The sequence below is a fragment of the Phyllostomus discolor genome, chromosome 13 (assembly GCF_004126475.2).
Source record: "Phyllostomus discolor isolate MPI-MPIP mPhyDis1 chromosome 13, mPhyDis1.pri.v3, whole genome shotgun sequence".
Lineage (NCBI taxonomy): Eukaryota > Metazoa > Chordata > Mammalia > Chiroptera > Phyllostomidae > Phyllostomus > Phyllostomus discolor.
The window spans coordinates 46,237,042-46,264,977 of NC_040915.2; the positions used below are offsets into that span (position 1 = coordinate 46,237,042).

The 27,936-nt window shown below is 41.4% G+C and overlaps 1 protein-coding gene across 1 annotated transcript in view; it reads right to left on the reverse strand.

The window, feature by feature from the left end:
• The window catches only part of NAA25 (N-alpha-acetyltransferase 25, NatB auxiliary subunit), a 57,309-nt gene extending 32,733 nt beyond the window's left edge, over window positions 1–24,576 (reverse strand). Inside the window, 16 exon segments of the mRNA XM_028528130.2 lie at window positions 940–960; window positions 963–1,017; window positions 1,020–1,110; window positions 1,679–1,768; window positions 1,871–1,891; window positions 2,307–2,376; window positions 2,379–2,402; window positions 3,054–3,066; window positions 4,860–4,937; window positions 5,755–5,843; window positions 5,846–5,861; window positions 6,934–7,008; window positions 11,223–11,341; window positions 12,651–12,789; window positions 13,200–13,285; window positions 24,103–24,576. Coding sequence (XP_028383931.1) covers window positions 940–960; window positions 963–1,017; window positions 1,020–1,110; window positions 1,679–1,768; window positions 1,871–1,891; window positions 2,307–2,376; window positions 2,379–2,402; window positions 3,054–3,066; window positions 4,860–4,937; window positions 5,755–5,843; window positions 5,846–5,861; window positions 6,934–7,008; window positions 11,223–11,341; window positions 12,651–12,789; window positions 13,200–13,285; window positions 24,103–24,160 — 1,045 coding nt within the window. The 5' untranslated portion in view covers window positions 24,161–24,576.
• Window positions 24,577–27,936: the final 3,360 nt, after the last annotated feature.

Here is a 27,936-nt window from a genome sequence, read left to right on the forward strand (position 1 = left end):
TCTGTGAGCTTCCTGATTACCAATGTTTTGAACTCTGCTTCAGGTAGGCTGGCTATTTCCTCATCACTCATTTCTTTTTCTGGAGTTTTGCTCTTTTCTTTCAGTTGGACCATATTTCTTTGACTCTGCACACCTGTTACATTGTAAAGGGACAGGGCAACCCTCCTTTGCTGCGCTAAGGCGCTGCCTGTTGGGGAGGGGTCAGAGAGGGAACAATGCAGCTTGCTTGCTGGGCTCTCTAGCCCCGCCTCCAAACAAACTCCTGTGTGAGACTGGGAGTTCCCCCCACTGGGGCAACTGCGGTAGTCCACAGCCAGCTCTGAGTCTCAGTTTCCCGTTCAGCCAGCTCCGCCTGTACGGTGCGCTGCCTTGCAGTTCTCTGGCTGCCTGGCTGCCCATCCTCCTCCTACTGGTCTGGTTGGTCCAGCTGACTGTTTCTTTAATTCCTTGGTTGTCAGAGTTCCATGCAGTTTGATTTTCTGGCACTTCTGGTTGTTTATTGTTTTTAGGTTGGTTGTTATCTCCTTTTGGTTGTAGGAGGAAGCAAAGGGTTTCTACCTACGCCTCCATCTTGCCCAGAACTCTAGATTTTCTTTCTTTATCAGTGTGAGTGCTGGGAGCAGATTTTCAAGAAACTTTTTATCCACTTCATGAAATCCTGAAACTTTTTACAAAACTGGCTACTTAACTTTGAAATTGATTTTGACATTACTATTGGGTCAGCCAAAAAATGTCTGACAAAGGCGACGCTGATGGGCTAGGGAGAGACTGAGGGCTAACTTTATAAGTGGTCCACTCATTAGCAAGTATTTTCAGGTTATAAAGACCTTTGCCTCCCACACACAACTCTGTCATTGTAGCCTCAGATAATGAACTTGAGTACAGAGAGCATGCCTGTATCTTCTCCAGGGCTTCCCAACTATCTCTACAGTTTCTTACCCAGTTTGTACTCATCATTAAACCTTGACGTCGCAAACGTCTAATCAGCTCCAGTTTAGCTAGATGTGGTCCCCCGAAGATGGGCGAGAGCTTTTAGATTCTTCCGTTATTCGATCTTCTATAAACCTCACAGCTTCCTCTGCAGAATAATGTACTTCTCCTTCTAAAGAGCTGGGTATAAACACACAAAAAGGTATTTTGTGCCTCTATTGTCCATTCCAAAATCAAAGTCAAACCCAACTTATTTGTAAAAACAAATTAAAAATAAGAAAAAGGGCAGAGTAATTGGGGGGGAAATGGGGACAACTGTAACTGAACAATTAATTAATTAATTAAACAAAAAGCATTTGATCATTATAAACAATACAAATGGGAATGAAAGAGCTATAAGCATTTTCTGGTAGGTAACATGGCATCTGATTACTCCCAATTTTGGCAATCATTAGTGCAGAGTGATTAACTACCTCTACCTGGTTCCTGAAAAAAAAAAAAAAAAAAAAAAAAAAGAGTGGAAAATTTTTGGAATAATTTTTACTTTGTAATTTTTTTAAAAAGAGGGAAAAAATCTTACTTCGAAAGGGATAAATTACTGAGACCAGAAAAGAGAATTCAATAAAGCTTATAATGAAAATTCTTTTGTTACAACGTATTAGGTGGTGCCATTGTAAAAGGAAAAAGTTATAATACAAAACAACAACAACAAAAGTGATACTGTAACTCTGAAAAGAAGACAACTTACTGTTCACCTTCAGCAGGGAGGGTCCAGGCCTCTTCAATCAGTCGAAAGACAGAATCGAAGTAAGTCAGGTAGAACTGCCAGTCATCTGAGCTAAAACCAGATTGAATGGTGCACACGGGGTTAAACCCAGTTGTGACCACATCTGCCTTAGAAACCAAGATACTCAACTTATTTTTAAGTTACATTTTATACTTTACTAAGAGAGTCCTACCCCTCCCTCTGGATTTCTCTGCAGCCCCAAAAGGACAGCATTCCAGAGGCAATGTCAAAGAAAAAACTTTTAAGAGACTACTCTTTCCTTCAATAAAATGACCAGGGCTAGAAAACTAATATTTTTAATAGAAACTCCCCACATTGGCACTTCCTAAATGGAGGGAGAGGGTCTCTCCTTTAGACCAATACTGAATACCAAATTTGACAAATGATTTTCAGGGTTCACTCTAAAGGACCTACTAAGTCCATTAAAAGATGATGGTTCATCAAAAAACTAAAAATATCCAGGACACACTACTAAAAGATTTTACTTTTATGCCCAGAAATCCCCAGACAGAACATATCAGTGATGACATCTAAAAGCCCTACTCCAGGTCTAGTCCAAAAAAAGAGCAATCTACTCACTTTTTCGTACGAGGCGCCGGGAAGGGCATTGCACTCTGGCCACCTGCTCAGCTTCTTGTACATAGCCATGCATTTATTTCCCGACTCTGAATCTCACTGGTTACTTCTCTACAATTAAAAGTTATAATAGTTGGTAAGCTAGTTTCATTTCTGCTCAGAAACCAACATAAAGCCCAAACACAAGAAGGAAAATATCACATTTTCTTATTCACTCTCTTAGAAAATTGAGCCACTATTACACACAAACTACTATCTTAGTAAAAATTATTTTGCTGAAAACAAAAGTACATTTCTGCCCTGGCTGGTGTGGCTCAGTAGATTGAGTGCGGCCTGTGAACCAAAGGGTCGCTGGTTCGATTCCCAGTCGGGGCACATGCTTGCGTTGTGGGCCAGGTCCCCAGCATGGGGTGGGTGAGAGGCAACCATACATTGATGTGTCTCTCCTTCCCTTTCTCCCTCCCTCCCCCTTTCTCTAAAAGTAAATAAATAAACTCTAAAAAGAAAAAATCCATTTCTGATATTAAACTTTAACAATATTTTTTTTCTGTGAAATATACATCCAGAATGCATTGAGTTTAGGCTCCAGTATGTGGGACACATTTATAAATCCCAGCAGAATCTAGGGGACAGGTATATTTAGCCCACAGACAGACTTCCCAGCCATACAGTTCCAAACATCAAACAAGCTTGGACTGGAATGGAATGAGCAGGTGACAGAGACACCAGGCGGAAGATACAAAACAGAGATGAATCCAACTCTTTCCCAACAGCTGAGAACAGAAAAGCTAGGACCATACTTCTGACTGAACTAAATCTGCCCTGTCCTTTTCACACAGGTTTGCAGATTAAGGACACTGACCAGCACATTATGAATTTCTACAGAGAATCTAAATTTTAACCACACATATTGTAGAACTCGAATCTAGACGAGTGAAAGCAGAAAGGCTGACCTGTACTCACCTGCAAGAAGGCTGAAGTTTAAAAAAACCTCCTCCTGTGCTTTATATAATTAGGGTAGTTAACTGTGCACAGTTTTATGACTGGTCACAGTCTAGCTAAAGGACGCATAAGTACATCCTTGTACGAACAAAGACTTCTAAGACTACTAAATAAAGATCTGGGGTTACTCATCTACAATTAGTACCCCCAATTACTGTAAAGGCACAATTTAAAACACAGGTTTAATGGAGCAATAATGGCATTTCAATCATGGTCTCCTGAGAAAATCATCAAACGTTTAAATAGTTAGGAATGAAAAATCTTTGTCATAAAGGTCCAAAATAGGGGAGTGGTTTAGCCAGCCTAGGAACTTTGTACAAATCAGGGTTTCAACAGAGAAGTATCTCACGGCAATGAAAAGAGAGAACTTTTTTAACACGTAAAAGTGCTCTTGCAAATCAGTAAAGCGTAATCAAATTTTAGAAATATACAAAAGGATAAGGAAAAGCAGTTCAGAGAAGAGAAAAAATTAATGACTTTTAAATGAAAAATCATTACCTCTCTCATAATTAAATTAAAAGTCTAAGACACTTTTATCTCAGGTGGGAAAACATAAGAAGTTTAATTTGGGTTGGTAAGCGTGCAGACAGGACCCTCTGGCGCACTGACAATAAGGCAAAGCGGGTGGGGATGCGCAGCTGTCGCCTCCTAGGGGGCGATCAGTTTTAGCAAAGATGTTCCTTGCAAAGAGCCTTAATATCCATCAAGGACTAGTTACTTAAACCTCCCTGCATTTACTCGAGGGGACACTGAGCTGTCGTTCAAGAGTGACCTAGTGAGGTGTGTCTCTAAGACTTGGTGCTAAGTTAAAAACCAAACAATGGCTACAGGTGTATACAGAGCAAAGGCCACAAACTCAAATGCCTTCATAGGTCAGGCAGGTGAACAAAGAATATTTGTACCAGTGCAGCAATCATAACTAGAGGCACTGACATTCTAAATCTTAAAGAAAAAAAATAGTTTAAGGAAAACACTGTATTAACTGAATAAGATTCTTCCATGGGCCAGGTACAGCATGCTTTCATTTGTGGTTTAAAAACAGGAAGGTGGGGAGGGGATGTATTTTAGAAGAATATACAGAACAAGTGCCTGGAGAAGAACCCAGAGGCAGAGGGTAGAACCTTTCACGTTCCTTGAATTGTATGAATCCCTGAGTTACTTTCAATTAAAAAATATTTTTTAAAAAACCTTATAGACAAAGACAACAGTATGGTTATTACCACAGGGGAAGTGGGTGGGAGGTAAAAGGAGGATAAACAGAAACGGAATGAGACTTGACCTTGGGGTGGTGAACACACAACACAATACACAGATGATATATTACAGAACTGTACACCTAAAATCTATATAATTTTGTTAATCAATGTCACCCCAACAAATTCAATTTAAAAAATATTTTTAAAATAATGTGCACACAGAAAAGTCTGGATGAACATAAAATAGTCACAAGTGACTTTTTTTATGGCTTTATATCTTTGTTTCTATATGAGGAAGAAATTTTCCACAATAACCATTTTTTGTGTCTAAACAGGAAAAAATACTTTAAGAAAACTTTCAAAATTACCTCCTAATTTCCCCTGATGACATCCAAGGCTTCCTGGTACTTTCCCAACGCTCCAGGATCATATAACTAAAGTTCAACCTTACAGAAAAGCAAACAAGTGCAACCACTGAAACTTTTCAGTAACAAAAATACAGTCATGGGGATGTAAAGTACAGCACAGGGAATACAGTAAAAAATATTGTAACAACTACATATGGTGCTGGGTAGGTACTAAACTTACCAAGGGATAACTTTATAAATTATATAAATGTCTAACCACTACGCAGTACACCTGCAACTAACATAAAATAACACTGAGCCCTGACCAGTGTGGCTCAGGGGTTGGGTGTCGTCCTGCAAAGTGAAAGGTCACTGTTTCAATTCCAGGTCAGGGCACATGCCTGGGTGGCAGGCTAGACCCCAGTTTAGGGGTGTATGAGAGGCAACTGATCTAAGTTTCTCTCACGCATCAATGTTTCTTTCTCTCCCTCTCTTTCCTTCTCTCTAAAAAATAAAAAAACAAAATCTTTATAAAACAGTAATACTGAATGTCAACTTTAATTTAAAAATTAAAAAGGGAAAATATTTTTTAAAGTTTTTAATAGTCGTGTATAATTTTTTAAAAAGTTATCTAATAGAAAAGAATGCTATTTTCAAGTGAGATATAATTGACAATAAGAATCAGACAACAGAATCTTCCTTATCTATATATATATCTCAGGCCAGAATACTTGCTGAAATAGCTCCATGTTTATTACATCAAGGCTGGGGGCTTCCAAAGCTTCACATTTACACAAAGGGCAAGAGTGAGAAGCCACCTCTCTAACTGGAATAAAGCAACAGTCCATAATATTGTACATAATATTGTAGCAATATCACAACCATGTAACTATAAAAGTAGGCTTAAATTACTCACTTCAGCCTCCGCTTCTATCTTGTCCTCTTTCACCATTTTTTCTACCATTCTCTCAGCAAGGGGCAGAAACATAGTTTTTGAGAGGTTTCATCCTGTGCCGATATAGACTAGAAGAGAAAAAAATAAGCATTTCATTCTAAATTTTCCCTGCTTCCGCTACTTATATTATGCTGACCATTACTATGACTCCAGTACATAATGATCATTCTACTATGTCAATTTGAACCTGCCAAGAAAATACATTAGAGTGGTTTGCTTCGTTATCCTATATAGTCTTGAAATGCTGAGTTTACACAATACTACCTAACTTTTAAATAGATTATTCATAAATGTTTCTAGAAACATGTTAAGAGGAAGGTATGCCCATACTGTGTTCTATATACAAAGGGTATCATCGAGTGTTTGAAGAGAAAACCTTTTTGGATATTTTTCTGAGATGTTCACATATAAAAAGGTAAATGCCAGCTGTTTATACAGCTTACTGTTAGCTACAATTAGCTTAGATAATTAAAATCAATGCATGGTATTAATAATTTTAACACTGCTAGATTCTACTCAGACTTCATTTACCCTTGTAAACAACCTCTCAGGGTAGCTACTGTGCTTATCTTATAGATAAAATAATGTTAGGAGATTCTCCACTCTTCAAAACATGTGAAGGCAATGTTTGAACACAGACCTGTCTAAACCCAGAGCCTCTCTGTTTGCTAATGCTCCATTTGAATTCCTACCCCCTCCCCCACCTATATTGTATCTCATTTCAGTTCTACAGCAGCTCTGGGAGATGAGCATCTCCATTTAGTAAAAAGAGCAAGCAGAGGCTCAGAAAGCAGAAGCGATAAAACAAGGTCACCTGGCTCAATAACCTGTGTAATAACTAACAATATTGTCTTAAAGACAAACCTCAAGTCAAAACATCCAACATTTCAGGGCTCGTACCCCAGTGATAGATCTAATGTTCAGGGAAAATATGGTCTGTGCTGCACACAGGTAAACCAATATAGCAACTCGTAAAGAAGACCAAAACTTCCCAACTCAGAAAGTCAGCTGATGCCATGTAAAGTCCCTGTTTGACACATGCTGCAGCACATTACCCAGACATTCATAAGACACATTAAGGACAATAACTATATACAAAATAAAAACAAATCTCAATTCCATTCTGAATGCCATACTCACTTGCATAATTAAGCTCATCACAGACCAAAAGTAGTAAGGGTTTTTGGGGACAATCTTATATAGAGTCATGCCAGCCTGAAAGAGAGCCATAAATAATTTAGAAAAGATTGTAAAGAGGACAATTAATGATCTAGATACGTGGCAAAAAGTTTCCTAGGAGACCAGCAGCACGTTTACATATCCCAGTTACCGTAAATGCCTAGTGACTTAACGGGTATTCTCTATTGGCTAGCAATAGAGGTAATCACAAACATGAATTTTTATATCAGGAATATTTCACCTTTGAAACAGATTTTCTCAAAGTAAAACCCAGGATTTCTAGCTGGCTGGGTAGCTCAGTTAGAGTGTCATCCAGATAAGCCAAGGTTGCAGGTTCGATCCCCAATCGGGGCACATACAACAATCGACCAATGAATGCATAAGTAAATTGAATAACAAATCAACATCTCCCTATCTCCCTTCTTCTCTCTCTAACACCAACAAATAAGTAAAAAAAAAATTTTTTAACCATTATTTCTAAAATACTGCAATCCAATACAGTCCCAATAGAATACCAAAGCAAATACAAATTTGGGTTATGAATGTACACCAGTAAACAAACTTTACTGAAGATATCACACTAACCAGTTAAACAAATAAACAAAGAAATGCAGACAGTACAGTTAAACTTCAAAGTTAGAAAAGATTACTCACATAATTCAAAAATTTCTTAGGTAAGGAAAAGAATCAGGGTCTTTCAAGATACCAATAATTAGAACTGAACTCTTTCGTTGTGACATGTATAATATACACATACTTAAAAGCAGGGACAAGGCAACAAAGAGCCAAACAGATCTGTTCATATATAACTGAGAACCTATCCACAATTAGCCAATTAGAAATCAATACTATAAACTCTGTCAGCTAATTATCATAGTTACTATTTTTTTTAATCTTTTGCCTATCTTCAATATAGTTTAAAAAATCTCATGGAGACTCTGTTAAGTGGAAGGAAATACCTATTGCTTTTTTTTAAAGATTTTATTTATATATTTTAGACAGAGGGTAACATAGGTAGAAAGAGAGGGAGAGAAACATTAATCAGGTGCTTCTCCCAAGCACCCCAACAGGGAACCAGGCCTGCAACCCAGTCATGTGCCCTGACTGGTATTCAAACCAGCAACCTATCACTTTGCAGGATGATGCCCAACCAACTGAGCCATGCCGGTCAGGGCAGGAAAAGCCTATTTCTGCAAAGGATACAAAGATTGTGCCCTGGTTCCAAAAGCACTTAAACACTAGGGAAAGAAAAGACAAATACACAAACGACTAAAATACACTTGGCAATAAACATAAACGTCATATACAAAAACACCGTGCTGGGGTGTTTCTAAGGAAGGCAAGGTTAAGTGTGCTTATTCCCTTCTTCTTTCTTTAAGGGAAAGTTGGGGAAGGGAATTTTGTCAGTAAAGCCTTTTCCAAAGTAGCAGTCTTTCAGATGCACCCTGAAAGTCAAACAGAATGTCAGTGGGCAAAGATGGGGGGTAAGGAGGCATACACGAACACAAATGTTGGGGGGGGGGCAGAATAGGTGAGTGAATCAATTCTAGGCAGGAGCAGAACGAGTCTGAATGGAAACATTAGAGGAGAACATGCTGACAAGAACAAGCAGCACATGTGGCTACACAGGACTGAGTAGGAGAGAAAGGGACTGAAGGGCAGACTGAGGGACCTGCGCTGTAAGGCACTCGAAAGGGAGCCCAAAGGAGTAATGTGTGTCGCATACTCTCGTAGGAAGAGTATCCTGGTAGTGAAGAAAGAAACTAGGAAGAAGAGGTGAGGCAGACCAAACAGAAGAGAGACCCCAGAAGCGCTGTGGAGGGAGACCCAGGCAACCTGGGGACAAAACAGGGAGGCAGGCGAGTCTACGATGGTTGAGGTCCCTCCTCCCAACACCAAACTCAGGAGGGATGAAATGTAAAGTGTTGATGTTACTTGATAGTTTGGGGAAAGAAAACATTTTTATAATGACATGCAGAAGTAAAAAGAAATAGGATATATAATTAATATGAACTTTTAATATAAAAGACAAAGATTTCATGCCCACACCCCACTGTCTTGAGGACACTAATAGTCTGCTGATGCAGAAAGCTTCTGAAGAGAGACGAGTCTGAAAAACATAGCTTGTAAACTGGTGACTCAGAGAATGGGACTGTCATTTAGGGAAAAAGGAACATCTAATCACCATGTGAATGACTAGAAACTCCTCATGCAAAGTGGTCTTAAAAATTACCTGCCAGAGGATGTCATTGGGGCAGCAGAAGTCTTAAGTTTTCAGATGCTCTGGCTTCCTCCCAATACCTCCACCAGTTTATGCAAATCACTCATTTATTTAACAAATGTTTATTGTGCGGATGCTATTCTAGGAGCTGAGGATTCCGCAGAGAATGAAACAGAAACCTTCACCCTCATGAAATATGACATTTAATTTGTTAAATACCTATTACCCCAGACTGACATACCACTATCGAAATAAACATACAAAAAAATTTAAAAACATACATATAAGCTAAGAAACCGTAACTACCAGAAACAGCAATAAAGGCAGAATAAAAATTAAAACATTCCACTCTAAAACATGTAACACAAAGTACTCCATTCTCCCAACACATGAGACTGAAATAATGCAAAGCAAGATACGGGTAAAATATATTAAGAAATTGTAATTTAAGCCACATCAAAGCAGTGTCTCCAAAAATCAACATGAAAAACTGTATCTCTGGCAAGATGTAAAGTTAAACTATACAAAAATAAAACCTGTTCAAGTGTAAGATTTTTTTCTTTTTTTTCCAAATCCACCTTTGTATTGCTATTGCATGAACGTGCCCTTTTTGTTATGTTATGTGTGTGTGTAATAGACATAGTTCAAAATATATTATGTGAGATCATGAAATTAACACATGCTTTTAAAAAACAGAAATGAAGATGAAAATTAGGATGCAAAGTGTCGATAGCCCTGTGTCCTGGTCACATTTTGGCATGTATCCTTAGTGGGATATATTTGACTAAGGCGGAGTGGAGATGAGGGGAGTGGTAAGAGGAGGCCATTTTACAATCGCTGTTCTCAGTTAACATACACTAGAACATCTTTCTACGTCAACAAATAAAGACACACAGTACTATATGGGGGATGGGGTACTGCATTTTAGTCTATCATACAGAGGAACTGTGATTTATTTATATCAGTATTAACGAGCATTTAATATACTTTACTTAAAACATATTCCTAGAATTAAAAGCAATGTAAGAATTTACATGTATAATGTCAGTGCTGTTAATTTTTTAAAATATACTTTTTACATTGAAAGAAAATGGTAACTTCTGCATACTTTTCCTAAGAATACACTTTATAGGTAAATAAAATGGTAGATTTTCTTCAAAGAATTATATTTGGGTCAAAAAAATTCTTCCAATTTAAAAGCTTGCAGAAGCAAAAAAACATTCATTTTAAGGAGAAAGGATTTATATTAATATTGTATCTTCTACCCTCCCTGATTTATTGTTATAATTTGATATTTAAAGAATAAGACAACATAAAAACACAAGAAAGCTAGCTCTCCCTTCAGAGGACATTATACCCACAAACAAAGCAGTTCCAGTTAAAAAAAAAAATACTAGCTTGACATCAGAACCCGGGATGGGCTGATCAGCGCAGGTCTGGCCTCTCCGAGCTGCCCGCTGCACCCACCGCTAGTCCGGACGCGGCCGAGGCGGGGAGGCTCCTGCACACGCGTGCAAGAAACACCTGAAATCTGCTGACCGAAAAACTAGGTACCCCAAGCAATGGGTTTTTCTTTTTCCCTGACAGATTTTAAAATCTCATCAGGCTACAAAGAGTTCAATAATTACAAATTAGATGTAAACTTTAAAGTTAATCTTTTTATAATCTGTTCATTTTTTGCTTTGGAATTTCTGCCCACTTTCTGAAACAGCAGCAGCAACCTGACAGGGGAATTTGGAGCCAACTTGCCAGAACCAAATAATACAAACCATTAGGCCACAAAAGAGGAACAATCAAATTTCCCCAAATAAAACCTTTTTAAAACTTGAAAAATAGTTTATCTCTAAAACACACCTGCAGAAAAATAACTGGCCGATCTGCACACACAAATACACAGTTCAGCTCTAGAAACACACAATACACACGCACAGTACACACCACTGCAGTTAAATCACACGAGACTCTGACCCCGCAACAGCACTCCCCCCCCCCCCCCCCCCGCCCCCAGGAGGTCCGGAGATCAAGTTACCTGTTGCATTTTCTTGTATTCGCCCACTCTGGCATAGGCCATGAACAGGTGAGAGTGATACTCCTCACTATTGGGCACTTTCTTCACAGCTGCCTCATAAAGTTTTGTAACTAACTCCGCTAAGAGAAAGAGAAATAGGATTTTCTTTCATTACTGAAGTATAACTTAAATCCTAATGGCATTTATTTTTTATATTAAGTTCAAAATGAAGCAAAACTAACAATTCATTACTCAGAAAAACAAAGATTTAAAAAAAAAGCAAGAGAATAAAAAATATTCAGGATAGCAAGTACCTCTTGGGAGATAAACAAGGAAATGACATTGATGAAGAACACACAGGAAGCATTCTTAGTATTGACATTTCCTTTTTTGGTAGATTTTATTTATTTATTTTTCAAGAGGCAGAGAGGGAGAAAGGGAGAGAAACACCAATGTGTGCCTGCCTCTCACACATCCCGCATCTGGGCACCTGGCTGGCAACCCAGGCATGTGCCCTTACTGGGAATGCAACGGGCATCCCTTTGGTCCACAGGCTGGGGCTCATTCCACTGAGCCACACCAGCCAGGGCTCTTTCTTTCTTTCTTTCTTTCTTTCTTTTTTTTTTTATTGATTTTGAGAGAGAGACAGGAAGGGGGATTTTTGGAGAGAGAGAGAGAGAGAAGGAAGGACAGACTGACGTCGGGGGTGGGGAGGTGGAGGGTGAGAGAGGAAGAGAGAGAGAAATACTGATTTATTGTTCTCGTTATTTACGCATTCATTGGTTGCTTTTTGTATGTGCCCTGACTCAGCACCGAACCCACAACGTTGGCGTATGAAGATGACTGAGCTACCCGGCCAGGACAATGCTGCATTTCTTAAGTTGGGCAGCAGGTTCATGAATGTTAATTATTCCACATCAAACTGTCTAGTGTGACATAAAATATATTCTTCTAGACTATGTATTATGAAAAATATTAGCTCATAACAAAATATTTAAGAAATCAACAATAAAAACTTTACAGATGAAATGGCAGACTAGAATATACTTGGAAATAATTTAGCAGGGGAGGGACATAGATAAAATTTGCCATGTGTCAATAACTGCTGAAGGTGAGTAATGAGTACAATGGGATTTATATGCTATTCTGGTTTTTTTTTCCCTTTATTTGAAATGTTCCACGTTAAAAAGCAAAGAGGCTAACTCTCGCATTTAGCAAATCAAAATGCCACAGAGGCAACGCAGGTCCTCTTTCCCACTCAAGCAAGGGTCCTGAAACACGCAAATTACCCCCTCTGTCCCCAGGCTGCAGAATTCATGGTAAATGCACTGTTTCACCTCTGTCACCCACTCAAACCATGAGGGATAAGTAAATCAGACAAATAGAAAGGTCAATCAGAAATATCCAAAAAGTTAAGCCCAGTTTTAAAAGCAATGAGAAGACACATACGACGATGCATCTCCCGGTAAAGAATAGTCAGCGCCTGCAGCGAGTTGTCATCTGTGGGCTCAAGGGCTGCCACCTCCTGCGCCAAGGTGAAGGCTTCTTCTTGCTTTCCAGTTCTCTGCAAACCAATTGCCTTTAAAACCTGACACAAAGAAAAGACAAATCAGGCTGGAAAGGGCAGAAAAGGAAACACGAACCACAGAAAGCCAGCGCGAAAGGACAGGATAAGCTGTAAGGTATGCCCAGGCTGTTCATCAATTAAACTAGTTTACTAAAAATATGAGAAAATAAAGATTCTTTCCTATTTTGGTCATATTAAGGATGCAAAACATTGCTTAAAAAGACTGTGGAAATAAAATAATCAAATTAGATAAGGTATATCCAAAGAAATAGGTAGCTTTTAACTAAATACTATTCATGGCATTTACGTAATCAAGAGACTACTCTGAAAAAACATATGTAGTTACTGAAGAGATTAAACATTTTTCTCCTTTAAAGATTACAATATATAATCCACCAAATATAAGTAAAGTCAAGGCCAAATGAACCTACCTTAGCACAATGAAGATCCTTATGTTTCTTCAATAATTTATCTGCTTGCTGAATTGCCATTTTATTATTACCATTATCAAGATAATCTATGGAAACAGAAATTACGATAGTTAATATTCCTTCAACAACCCAGGTTGGTATCACATATTTCAGAAAGTATATTAATTTGGTGTAAAAACACCATAGAGCTGATTTTTTAAAAGTATTTATTTATTCGTAGAGAGAGGAAAAGGGAGAAAGAGAGAGAGAGAGAGAAACACAGATGTGCCTCGCCCACAACCCAGGCACGTGTCCTGACTGGAATTTGAACTGAAGATCTTATCGGTCGCAGGCTGGCACTCCATCCACTGAGCCACACCAGCCAGGGCTCACTTTAACTCTAAATGTCTAGGGTGTTCCAAAATACAGCCTTACATCCGCACAGCCATCTCTCATTCAAAGGCAGTATAATCCAGGCCCTGGCCAGGTAGCTCAGTTGATTAGAGTGTTTTCCTGACACACCAAGACTGTGAGGCTGATTTCTGATGAGAACACATACAAGGAGCAACCAATGAATGAATGAATAAGGGAAACAGCAAATCAATGTGTGTTTTTTTCTCTCTCAAATCAAAAAAATAAAATAAATTTTTAAGCAATATAATCCAGTTAGTCCTTAAGATTCAAAACAAAACATCTTTAGATGACAGTTGACATTAATATTTTTACCTCTGAGAAATAAGTAAGTTTAATGACCCAAAATTAAAATATTTTTTCTTTTTAAATACATTTTATTGATTATGCTGTTACAGTTACAGTTGTCCCATTTTTTCTTCCCCTTTATCCCCTACTGGCCTGCACCCTCCTCCCCTCCAGAAACCACCCCCCTAGTTCATGTCCCTGGGTCACGCATGTAAGGTCTTTGGCTTTCTTCCATTTCCTTTACTCGTTCTTAACCTCTCCCTGTCCATTTTGTACCTACCAATTATGCTTCTTACTCCTGTGCCTTCACCCCATTCTCCCATCTCCCCCTCTCCTTGCTGATAATCCTCCATGTGATCTTCATTTCTGTAATTCTGTTTCCTGTTCTAGCTGTTTGCTTAGTTGTTTTTTGTGTTTTTAGGTTCAGCTGATAGTTGTGAGTTTGCTGTCATTTTACTGTTATGTTTATTATCTTCTTTTTATCAGATAAGTCCCTTTTAACATTTCATGTAATAAGGGATTGGTCATGATGAATCCTTTAAACTTGACCCTTATCTGGGACAGCACTATCTGCCCCTTCCAATCTAAGTGAAAGGCTTTGCTGAATAATCTTGGATATAGGTCCTTGCTTTTCATGACTTTGAATACTTCTTTCCAGCCCCTTCTTGCCTGTAAGGTTTTCTTTTGAGAAATCAGCTGATAGTCTTATGGGAACTCCTTTGTAGGTAAATCTTTCCTTTTCTCTTGCTGCTTTTAAGATTAGCTCTTATCTTTAACTTGGGTAGGTTAATTACAATATGTCTTGGTGTGTTCCTCGTTGGTCCAACTTCTTGGGACTCTTGAGCTTCCCGGACTTGCACGTCTATTTCCTTCGCCAGATGGGGAAGTTTTCCTTCATTATTTTTTTCAAATAAGTTTTCAACTTTTCGCTCTTTCCTCTTCTCCTTCTGGCACCCCTATGATTTGGATGTTGGAACACTTGAAGTTCTCCAGAGGTTCCTAAGCCTACTCATCTTTTTGAATTCTTGTTTCTTGATTCTGTCCTGGTTGAATGCTATGTCTTCTCTCTGTTCCAAATCATTGATTTTTGAGTCCCTGGTTTCCTTCGCTTCTCTTTTTGGTTTCCTGTATATTTTCTTTATTTCACTTTGTATATCCTTCACTTCTTCCTTTATTTTGCATCTGTATCAACCACTTCTGTGAACATCCTGATTACCAGTGTTTTGAACTCTGCATCTGATGGGGTTGGCTATCTCCTCGTTGCTTAGTTCTTTTTCTGGAGTTTTGATCTGTCCTTTCATTTTGGGCCATATTCCTTTGTCTTGGTGCATTTGTTACATTGTAAGGGAAGAGCCTTCGGTATTTGCCAGGCAGGGCAACCCAGTTTGCTGCATGTGGAGGAGGGGTCAGAGAAGGAACAATGATGTTTCCTCTGCTCTTGCCCTGCTTTCAAGAGACTGGTAGTTTCTCCTGCCACCACCACCCCCACAGATTTTTACAGCGAGAAGTTCTGAGGTTTTATTTTGCCCACACTGGAACCCTGAGTTGCACAGTCTGCCTCGCTCCCCAGTTGTTCCTCCCAGGTTATCTGCACACAAATGTGGGACCACCTGGTCCGCCAGCGCTGCTGCACATCTTCTCTGCCCATCTCGCCCCTCCTACCAGTCTGGATGAATGTTTCTTTAATTTCTTGGCTGTCGGGCTTCCAGACAGTTTGATTTTCTGGCAGTTATGGTTGTTTTTTGTTGAACTTACAACCTTAGTATTAAAAACAACGCTCTAATCAACTCAGCTACCAGGCCAGGGCTCTAGCAGCCAAGTAGACCGTGTTCCTTCAGTAAAATGTTTAATGAGTACTTACTTTACCAGAGTTAAGTATAATTCACTGAATCAGAAAATAAGAGGAAGTTTTACCCATGGCGGGGAATGGAGGAGATGAAGTCCAATAATATCAGGAATGGGGAAGGATGGTGGGGGAAACTTTGAAATGCTGGTTGAAATGCTGGTAGAACTAGCACCGACTTTGAAGAAAAAAGTGACTTCTAGGTTCCCTAAGCTATGTACTCATTCCCGATCTTATGAATATGGAGACCTATCATAAATAGTGTGTTAAGGGCCGGGGGGGGGGGGGGGGGGGAGCAATCTGTTATTCAAAAGTCTAACAAAGCAAAGATTCATTTCCAGATAAGATCTAAAAGAAAAATGGAAAGTATTTTAAATGGGAAAAGTGGTAGCTGTCAATTCTCAAAATACAAAAAGATGACTAAACACAGTCCAGCCACAGCCAGTACTGCCACCAATCCCAGGTCCCTCTTTGCTCAACAAGGTCCCCTATCAGCTTAGGGGCAGGCAACAAGGAATAGACAACTCAAAATAAATTATCTATTTTGCAACAGTGAGAGAGCAATGGCAACTCTCATTCACTGCTGGTGGAAATATGAATTGGTAGAACCACTTTGGAAGATTGGCAGTTTCTTTAAAAGCTGAACATACTCTTACCATATGAGCCAACTACCCAATGAACTGAAAACTTAATTCCACACAAAAACCTGCACACAAATGTTATAGCAGCTTTATTCATAACTGTCAAAATTAAGAAGCAACGAAGATGCCCTCCAATAGGCTAATGGATAAACAAACAGAGATACATCCATTCAATGGAACATTACTGGGGATAACAGTAAGTGAGCTATCATGCAACATAAAAACATGGAGGCCCTTGCTGATGTGGCTCAGTGGACCGAGTGCCTGCCCACTAACCAAAAGGTCACTGGTTCGATTCCCAGTCAGAGCACAGGCCTGGGCTGTGGGCCAGGTCCCCAGTTGGACGTGTGCAAGAGGCAACTGACTGACAACCTATTGATGTATGTCTCACACATCAATGTTTCTCTCCCTCCCCTTCTCCCTCCCTTCTCCTCTCTCTAAAAATAAATAAACAAAATATTTGATAAAAAGAAAAACACGGAGGAACGTAAATACATATTGCTAAGTGAAAAAAGGCAATCGGAAAAAAGCCACCTATTATCTGATTCCAACTTTGTGACATTCTGGAAAGGCAAAAAATATACAGAGTAGAAAATAAGTGGTTGCCAGGAGCCTGGAAGAGGGATGGACAGGTGAAGCACAGGAGATTTTTAGGCAGTGAAACTATTCTGTATGATACTGTGATGATGGATACATGCTATCATACATTTGTCAAAACTCATAAAATGTACAATACAAAGAATGAACTCTAATATAAACTAGTAAACTATGTAACAAATGTAACACACTAGTAGGTATGTTAATAGGAAGAAACTGGGGGAAAAGGGGAACAGTGTGGGGATGTACAGGAACTCTCTGTATTTTCTGTTCATTTTTCTGCTCTTAAAAATAAAGTTGCCCTGGCTGGCGTAGCTCAGTGGATTGAGCACGGGCTGCGAACCAAAGTGTCACAGGTTCGATTCCCAGTCAGGGTACATGCCTGGGTTGCAGGCCATGACCCCCAGCAACCACACATTGATGTCTCTGTCTCTGTCTCTCTCTCCCCCCCACTCCATTCCTTCTCTAAAAATAAATAAATAAAATCTAAAAAAGTCTATTAATAAATAAATTTAATAAATTTTAAATTTATAAATAAATTAATAAATTTAAATTTAAAAGTAACAAAAGCAAAGATTCATTTCCAGAGAAGGAAAATGAGAAGTGCTATAACTGGGAAACAGGGTGGTAGTTGTTGATTCTAAATACAGAAAGATACCTGAACACAGACCAGTTCACGAATCCACTACCCCTGCTGGTTCCTCATTGCTCACCTAGGTCCCAAATCAGCAGAGGGACAAAGAAGGCACAAACAATTCAAAATAATCTATGGCTCTGATGGCCCAAAGTGTCCTAAATAATAAAAACTATCATTTTACCTAACAGTTTCAATTTTTTTCCCAACAAATACTTTACTAAAACTTTTGACAGCCACATGAACGCATGAGTTTCATTTCTTTAGTCTTCAATTAACTTAATATTGATGAGCACCAGTAATACTAGGTAAAAACATTAAAAAGAAGCCTTACTCTGGAGGTAACTATAATTTACAAAGGAAGATCAAAGATTTAATATTCTGGTAGAGAGACTGAGATTGAAGAACTCCAAACACATTCAATCTTGGCCTGAATACCCCAAATACCTAATACCTGTTTTCTTAAATCCTTAGCTCAGCCAATAGGCCTTCACTTGTCCTGTACAGAATGCGACAGAGACACTCCAGCTCAGTAAATTATACCTCTTCCCAAAGACCCGATGCTGGTCTCACGCTGAAGTCAGTTCTGAATTACTTCTGACTCAGTCCTACAAGATTCCAGGTTTACAGAGCATATCTTTAAGTCTTTTCCAAAAGTACACATCTTTGTAAGATGCCGTACCTTAGGATCTGCCCAGAGACGCATCAAGCCCGAGCTCAGGACTACAAGGATACTGAACTTTTTTCCCTCTGTAGTTGACAAGGCTCTGAAATTACTGTTCTACCTACCCATGCCCTCTTCTCTGGAAATGGTTTCTATTGCCTCTGCTGAAGAGGTAGGACCGGATGGCCATGTCTAGTCCATGTAATTATAGCCCAATGAGATGGACATTCGATCCAAGCTGGACAAATCAGCTTTCTTCCTGATAATCTGCAACTGCAACACTGAAGGCTGGAGTCAGAAGACTCTGGGGGTATCTAAAGCTCATTTGGAAGGCAATAAATATGAGTCTGAGGTTACCAGTAGCAACTCAGGAATTTCTATTTTTGAAGGAGCCCTAGTTAGGGATATAAGTTGGTTGATGGGTGGGTGGGGGGGGGGTGAATAAAAGAGTTATATCTTGACTCTTCATTCACATAACATTTATAAAGTAATAAAAAATATCAACCTGCCCTGGCTGGTGTGCCTCAGTGGACTGAATGCCAGCCCGCGAACCAAAGTGTCACTGGTTTGATTCCCAGTCAGGGCACATGCCTGGGTTGCAGGCCAAGTCAAGTCCCCAGTAGGGGGCGTGTGAGAGGCAACCACACATTGATGTTTCTCTCCCTCTTTCTCCCTTCCCCTCTCTAAAGATAAATAATTAAAATCTTTTAAAAAATCAACCATGTGAGGGTACAGCAAAATGGAGCTGTCTGCTAACCCTAACCCTATTTCTCCCCCACAATATTCAGAGCTATCTTTTAAAACGCAAGCTTGATTATCCCATTTCTCTAGTTGAAAATCTTCAGTGCTTCCCACTGTCTGTAAAATAAATTTCCAAATCCTTAAAATGGATTTCAGAGGTCTGAGTGAGTCCACCTCTTAGGTCCCCAAGTGAAACAAGCTCCTTTTGCACACTCCCTCTCTCCATCTCTCTGCCTGCTTCATCGCCTGGCCAGCCTCTGCTCTTCTTTCATGCTCAGTGTAAAAGGTTACTTCCACAGGGAACCTTTTCTGGACTTGTCCCCAACAGCCGAGATGCCCATATCCTATGCTCTCATGGCGACCTATACTCTTCCTTCAAAGTCCTTAACACAATGATTAGGTATACTATCAGTTTAGAAATCTGTTGAGCTCTGGCTGGGTGGCTCGGTTGGAGCATAGTTCTGTACACCAAAGGTTGTGGGTTCCGTTTCTGATGAGGGCACATACCTACGCTGCAAGTTCAATCCCCACGCAGGCTGTGTGTGTGTGTGTGTGTGTTCTAAAGCCTCTGGAAATATTTTTTCTTTCAAACTTCTCTATTTCTATTTTGCAATTGCTGTCCCAGCAATTCCTGTATTCTGACTATCACTTCCACCCCTCCTTCCCCCAACCACTAAAAAATTTTTTTAATTAATAATGGTAGGAGAAAGCCCTGGTACCCACCAAGTCACTTGACAGTACAAAATCTGTTAAGCCCTGGTTGGTGTGGCTCAGTGGATTGAGTGCGGGACTGCAAACCAAAAGGTCGCTGGTTCAATTCCCAGTCAGGGCACATGCCTGGGTTGTGGGCCAGGTCCCCAGTGTGGGGTGCACGAGAGGTAACCACACACTGATGTTTCTCTACTTCTCTTTCTCTCTCCCTTCCTCTGTCTAAAAAGAAATATATTTTTAAAAAATCTGTTGAGAACCACATAGCACAAGAGAATCATTTTAGCAAAAGGAGAATTAATAATAAAGGAAGTGTTCTAGCAAAGTCATGGGTGATTTTCAAAAACCAAAAATGCAATACCCAAACTTACCAAATTATGAGTAATGAGATGCACTCTGAAGATGTTTCAACTAATCATTTTTCTGCCCAGAAATACTATCTTCTAGCCACTGAAAACAGAATTTCAATCCCTCATATCTCACCCCACCACAATTTCACAATTATTCACCCTTACAGCCCTGCCCACTGCTACCCCAAACAATATTCAACAAGAGCTGAAGATGGGCTAAACAGCAGTAAAATCCTAAAGCCTTGGCAATACAAAAAAATACTGTACACCCTGACCACCATGGCTCACCTGGTTGAGCGTCACCCTGCTAAACAAAAGGATGCAAAACAAAAGGTCGCAGGTTCAATCCCCAGTCAGGGCATATGCCAAGGGTTGTGGTGCCCCAAGGCAACCAACTGATGATTTGTTTCTCTCCCTCTCTTTCTCCCTCACTTCTAAAAATAAATAAAATCTTTTTTAGGGCTGGACTCTCCAGCGACAATGCCTGTGTCCAAATCCCAGCTCTCAGCAAGCTAATCTTTGGCCTTTAGTTCACTACTGTCACAACAATCTTACCTACCCATTAGGACAGTCAGCATGCAACTAAGCTAACTCAATGCCGACATTCCTTGAACTTCCGGCTGGTGGGCCAGTACCACCACGAGTGATCTTGTTCACTGGTCCACTAATGAGTGTCTGAATTCAAGGAACGATAGTGCTACTAATGTATTTAAACTTAAAGGAGAGGCTGTACCAAAGTCTGGAGGTCAAAAGTCAAAAATACTGCCCTAGCCAGGCAGTTCAGTTGGTTAGAAGGTCATCTGATACAACAAGATTGCAGGTTTGATCCTGGTTGGGCACATACAAGAATCACCCAATGAATGCATAAATAAGTGGAACGGCAAACTGGTGCTTCTCTCTCTCTCTCTCTCTCTCTCTCTCTCTCCATCTTTCCCTCTCTGCCTCTCTTGCAATAAAATCAATATACAAATTTTTTTTTAAAGTCAAAAGTGCTGAGGTCAAGGATACTCTGTACCCTTTCTTTTCCTATTCCAGCCAGTTTATATTAATTGCTTTGGAATTCCTAAAGAGTGTTTTCTAATCTTCTTCCCATGGAACTGTAACAAAAGCTACTAATTCTGGCTTCACTTTTGAGAACATGACCTCTGGTTAACACATCCTGATATTTAGCAATGTGCAATGAACGAGGTTTTTCTTCTTGAATAGTTCAAAACACTATTAATTCTAAATGACTTACGGGGCACCAAAGGCATTTTTTTTGGTCCTCAAGAACAATTTTAGAAATACAACTATTCTCAAAAGTATTAAAACTTGCTGTTGGGAGAAGACTTTTGCTGTGCGTCCATGTCATTTGCCCTCATTGAAGATTCTAAATAACACCCTGGCTGGTGTGGCTCAGTGGATTGAGTGCCGGCCTGTGAACCAAATGGTCACTGTTTTGATTCCCAGTCCGGGCGCAGGCTTGGGTTGCCGGCCAGGTCCCCCGTAGGAGGTGTGCAATAGGCAACCACACAATAATGCTTCTCTCCCTCTCTTTCTCTTTCTCTTTCTCTTCCCCTCTCTCTAAAGATGGATAAATAAAATCTTAAAAAAAAAAAAAGAAAGAAAGAAAGAAAAGATTCTACATAACTTGATTTGGGGAGAGAAGAGGAATCTCACCTAACTTTTTGGTTGTTGACAATGCTTTTGGGTCTTTTATTTGGCGTGGAGAGTTGGTAAAGTTAGTCGTAATACTATTTTTGGAAGATAAGTAACTGCCCTTTAGCGTAAAAACGGAATGGGGGGCAGAGTGCAAATTCTCAGACATAGCCCCAGATCTGTATTAAGAACCAGTGGAGTAATAGAATGTTCCATTGGCCAGGTGGCCCACTGAAATTTATAAGGAACTGCAGAAGGCACTGAGTACAGGGCAGGGTTATTAAGACAGTATGGTCCTTGGACCTGGAAGACCCAGGGACCATTTCAGAATGCCTGAGGTGGAAAACTGTCATAATGAAACTCAGATTGTTACTTGGCCTTCCTCATCATTCTCAAAGTGTTTTCTAACTACAAAACTCAATGAACAGAAAAACTGAAGCCCATGAGAACGTACATGTCTTTTATTGAAGATATTCCTTTCTAATGTATTATAATTTATGCATTATAATAAAGATGACTATACATCAAAAAAAGCTTTTGAATCTTTTTAGTTAAAAAAGAACAAAAATCTGCAGGCAGCTGCGGCACAGAACTGTAATGAGCCACATACCGTAAACCATGGATTCAGTGCTTACCCTCCACCCCCCTACTCCCCACCACACCCCCCCCACCCCCCACGCCCTCCTTGCATATTTCATCCCCGCTCTCTGAAAATGTGCTGGAGAGCAGATGAGGATGCAGCTCTGGGAAGTGGAAATTAGAGTCTTATCTCTGCCACTCGGCACCTGTGTGGCCTTAGGCAACTCAGTATCTTCGGCTCAAAGCAAAGTGGTTTCTAGCACAGCGGTTAAGAGGGTGAGCCTGGGGCAGTCAGCTGAATGACTTCACACAAATTAACGCACCAATAAACCCAATCTCCTCCTTTATGAAAAAGGGGGGAAAGAGGGATTGGGGGAAAAACAATCACCTCCAGAGAATATGTGAGGATTAAATGAGATAACCCACATAAAAAGCCAAGGACAGGGACGGACATAATTTACTGTCCATACACATTAGGTATTATTACCCATCTCACAGGGTTGTTAGAATCACATGAGATGTGAAAGCAAAGCATCGCACAAGTTACAAAATAAAAGGAGGACCAGATCTGGCCAGGTAGCTCCGTTAGAGGGTCCTCCCAGTACACCAGGGTTCCAGGTTCGATCCCCAGTCAGGACACATACAAGAATCAACCAATGAATACATAACTAAGTGGAACAACAACAACAAAAAATCGTTTCTCTTTCTCTTTCTTTCTCTAAAATCAATCAATAACTTTTATTTTTTTTTAAAGAAGGCAGGTCCAATTGTGCCAGGGAAAGAAAAAAGAAATTTAAATAATCTCAGCCATGAGGAGAAGTCTCCATTTAGTAACGTTATCACGCTACCAACACAAGGTCTCATTTTACAAAAACCACTGACCTTCAAGCTTTCCTAGCCATAAACTGAGACAGACCAGGACCACACAACCATCTGAGAGGAAAAGAAATGCAAAAGGAACCACTGTCTAATTACAGCACTTATCCGTTATTGAAAAGGTGTTTCCTTCCTGACTCAAATCTGTGACTTTTCACAACCAGGGTGGCAGGATGACATCAAGGTCTTAAAACTGTGGGCTGAGATAAGCGTTAGGGGCGGCGGGAGGTCCACTGAGCACGCGAAGGCACGCTGCAGAGAAAACCAGACAAGAAATGCCCTTGCAGCGGTCCTGCACAAGTCCCTCCGTCGTGAGCGACCCCAGTCTCTTCACCGCTATCCTGGCTCCAAGGCCCCCTGCCCCGCGCCTCCCACGTGTGCCCAGAGCAGCTGTTTCTCCACTAAAAAGCTCTGAATTGGGAGCCTCGAACACCGGCCTGCTCCTGCCTCGCTCCGGGTGACCTTGCGTCAGCCCCTTCCCCGCTTTAGACCTCCGTTTCTCCGCGTGCACCCAGCACACCCGATCAGACAACCCCCCCAGGCTCCGCTCCCGTAAGCGAAAAGTCTTCAGTGCGGCATCCTCCCTCGAAGAGGGTGTTCCACCCTGCCGCCGGAGTCAGCTTCCACCTGCGGGGAGACGTCGAGTCTCCCTCGGTGTGGCCCTAACGACGCAGGCTACGGGGAGCGCAGGTCACAGCGAGAGGAAGTGCCTCACACCGGCCGGCGCTGCCGACCTGCCGCTGCCCCGACGGCGCCGCTGCCACCTCAGGGCTCAGGAAGCGCCGCCGGCGCCTACGCGAGGCCCGTGGCTGCGGCCTAGCGGCCCCGCGCGGCCCGCCCCCGACGCCCACGAGCCCGGCTCCCGGACCCTCAGCGCCCGTCCTGGGCCTTTGCCCGGGGCTCGGCAGCCCTCGGCGCTTCCGGCCGGCGACCAGGCTGGCCACAGGCACTCACCGTAAATGGGCCGGAGGCGCCTGTCGTTAGGGTCCTGCACATGGCCCCGCGTCGCCATGATGACAAGCGCAGAACCACACTGCGCACGCGCGGGGCAAGCCCCCGGGAAAGGGCTGTTAAAGGGCCAGTGCGGATCTCGCCAGTCTATCGCGATGGGACGCGACCCAACGCACCTGCTGCGAAAGCGCTGACACCCCCCCGCCCCACTTTCGCACCCCGGTTTCCTGTGCAATAGGGACTTTTCCTCCCCTGTGATGGTGGAGTCAGCCTAGCTAGGAGAGGCGGCGGTTGCTGAAGTGGCAGAGGCGGCTGTTGCTGAGAGAGCAGAGGCGGCTGTGGCTGTTGAAATCCCTCCCGAGCTACGTGCTGGGGAGTGAGGACCAGAAGGGAGAAACTTGGTCAAAGTTAGGACTCGGCCGCTCCTGCTTAGCCTATTTATCCTCTGTGCTGAAAGACCAGTTAGCCTTGTCTTGAATTGTTGAGAAACGGGGAACTCCTCTGGGAGAACGAGTTCCAGATCCCTTGACCCCTCTCCTGGGGCTCAGCCAAGGAGGAAGCATCCTAGATGAAGAGTGAACCGGTCAATTGCACCGCAGTAAAGCTGGCAGAAAAAAGTAATTCAGTCAGTATGTGTTGCAAGTTCTTTCAATGTATTATCTCATAAATGCTCGTAACAACCCTGGTATCTTCCGAGGAGGTAAACTTTTTTTTTTAATCAATGGTTTATTCATACAGTTAGTTACTGAGTGCCTGTTATGTGGCATGGTCTGTCATAGGCACGAAGGATACATCAATAATAAATAGACAGTCTTTGGGGGAGCTTTACTTATCGTGGGGGAGACAGACAATTAAATGACTGAAATAGATGTACGGGGTGGGCAAAAGTTGGTTTACAGTTCTGAGTCCGTAAAAGCGTTAATAAAGCTATTGTAATCATCATAACCTGCGTGTCTTTTTCCATATGAATAACTAAACCTACTTTTGTCCACCCCTGTATATTAGACACGGGAGCCACCTGCAAGTGCTCCCAATAGCCAAAACTAGAACTATTTGAGCAATATAACTCATAACATAGTAGTGAATTTATAGCCTGAAGTATAAGATAAACAAACATAAGCCCATGCTGATATGAAGTTTTAAAAAGATTTTATTTACTTAGTTTTGGAGAGAGGAGAAGGGAGGGAGAAAGAGAGGGAGAGAAACATCAATGTACAAGAGATACTCAAAACATCGATCAGCTGCCTTTCACATGCCCCCAACTGGGGATGTGGCCAGCAACTCAGGCATATGCCCAGACTGGGAATTGAACTGGTGACCTTTTGGCTCCCAGGCCGGTGCTCAATCCACTGAGCCACACCAGCCAGGGCATGAATGTTGAATAAATAAGTAAATAGAAGAGACTAATTGTCATTATAGCATTTTATGTAGCTACTTCCCCCTCCAGAAAGTGAAGCGTCACTTTCCCCTTAGCACATGAGGGTTAGCTGTAGTTATATGCCAATCTCCAAAGAGTTAAGTGTAGAAAGGGAAAAATAATAACCTCACAGGGGAGAAACCTGGTAAAAACTACCTTAACCAATAGATCGAAGTTAACATTATCCGTGAGAATTATGTTGATAGGTACCCCCAACAGGATGTGAAGAGAAGGCAACTAGACTTCTGTAGTATTTTTCCAGAAAACCCATAAACCCAGACTAATGATAACGACACCATGAAACAAATCAAACTGAGCAACATTCTACAAAATACCTGACCTGTACAGTACTCTTCAAAACTGTCAGGGCTGTGCAAAAATAAGGAAACAATGAGAAACTGTTACAGACCAGAAAAATCTAAGGTTACATGACAACTGCATATAATGTGATATCCTGGTTGCAATCCTGGGGCAGAAAAAGGGCATTAGTGGAAAAACAGTTCAAACCCAGATAAATTCTAGGGGTTAGTTAATAGCATTGTGCTAATGTTGTTTCTTTATCTTGGTGAATGTATTATAAGATGTTACCATTAAGGAAAAGTGAGTGAGGAATATGTGGATACTCTCTATACCCTCTTTTCAGCTTTTCTGCAAATCTAAAATTATTCCAAAATAAAAGATTTTCAATGTATCATTTTCAATAATCAGTGAGAGGGCTATTTTTAAAAAACCAGATGCACTAGAAACTCTCATTTCAGCTCTGTCCCAAAGCAAGCTAAGAGAGAAAATTTCAGTAGCAACTGCACAGAGAAATTCTTATTGAGAATGAAGGTCCATTAATAAAGATACAGCCTGTGATCCTAAGAAAATCATTCCTAAGGCTTTGGAGGTTCTCAAATACCCCAGATAGAAAGGCTGTCCTCAGGGAGGGGGTGGGGCGGTGGAGTTCCCAAAGCGTGGTCCCAGATCAGCAATGTCAGCATCAGCCGGGGAACGGGGAACGTGTTAGCCAGGCGCTGCCCCAGACCTGCTGAATCAGAAAACTCTGGCAGTGGGACCTACCAGTGTGTATTTGTGTAAATCCTCCGGTGATCTGCATTCAGACAAGTGTGATTCTTCTGCTTTAAGTCAGAGGTGGGTATACTTTGACCCAGGGGCCAAATCTAGCTTACTACATGTTCTTGTGTCGCCTCTGAGTTAGGAATGGTTGTTACATTTTTAAATGGTTGTGAAAGAAATGGAAAGAATATTTGGCCCTGGCTGGCATAGCTCAGTGGATTGAACGTGGGCTGGGAACCAAAGTGTCCCAGGTTCGATTCCCAGCCAGGGTACATGCCTGGGTTGCAGGCCAGAACCCTCAGCAACCGCACATTGATGTCTCTCTCTCTCTCCCCCGCCCCTTCCCTCTCTAAAAATAAATAAATAAAATCTTAAAAAAAAAAAAAACATACTTTATTAAAAAAAAAGAAAGAATGTTTAATGACGTGTGAAAATTCTATAAAATATAAAGGTCAGTGTGTATAAACAAAATTTGCTAGAACACAGCTATGCCCATTCATTTGCATATTATCTACAGCTGCTTTGGTGCTATATGACAGCACTGCAGGTGAAGCAGAGACCATGCGGCGTAGAAAGGCTAAAATATTTACTCTCTGGCCCACCACAGAAGGAGTTTGTCAACCTCTTCTCTAGGATAATGGATGGCATCTAAATACCCCCAGGGTAGAGTTGTCAGGTAATTGAACGATGTGCTATTTGGGACATATTTATACCAAACTGATATTCAGTATTTCACATTTAACCAGGAGCCCTGTATTTATTTGCTAAATCTGGTAACCCTATCTCAGGGAGAACTCCATGCTCTCAAAATCACGCTGACCAGCAAGAATGAAGGTCAGGAGCCTCAGGTAAACTGACTCCGGGATCGCTCTGAGATGATGTGGCCAGGTATGACCAGGCTCAGGTTGGCCTTACAAGAGAGAGAAGAGAGAGGAGACCAGGCTCAGGTAGGGCGAAGAGGAACAACACTCATTCACGGTTGTGCACAAGAAAGAGCCAGTGAGTCACCTGAGTTTGAAGAATTTCCCAGAATGGAAAAATACAGCACCTCCAAAGGGGCACGGAGGAGGCTCCTGGCCAGGACGGTGGTTGCTCAGCGAGGTTCTTAGGTTACCTTTGTTGGCCTGGCCCCAGAGGAATGCTGACGGGCTCGGCACCCTGTGCCCCGACCTTGGCGAGGACCAGAGCGCGACGGACCTGCCTAACAGAGGCCTCTCCATCCTTGGGCCGCCATCCCGGGTAGAACATACCTCCTTCCACCCGGAAAGCCCGTTGCGCATCCAACTAGGATGAATCGGGCTTCCCTTTTCCCATTCCTACCCCTTGTCCTCCAGAGCCTAAGGCTGAAGCTGTGACCTGGC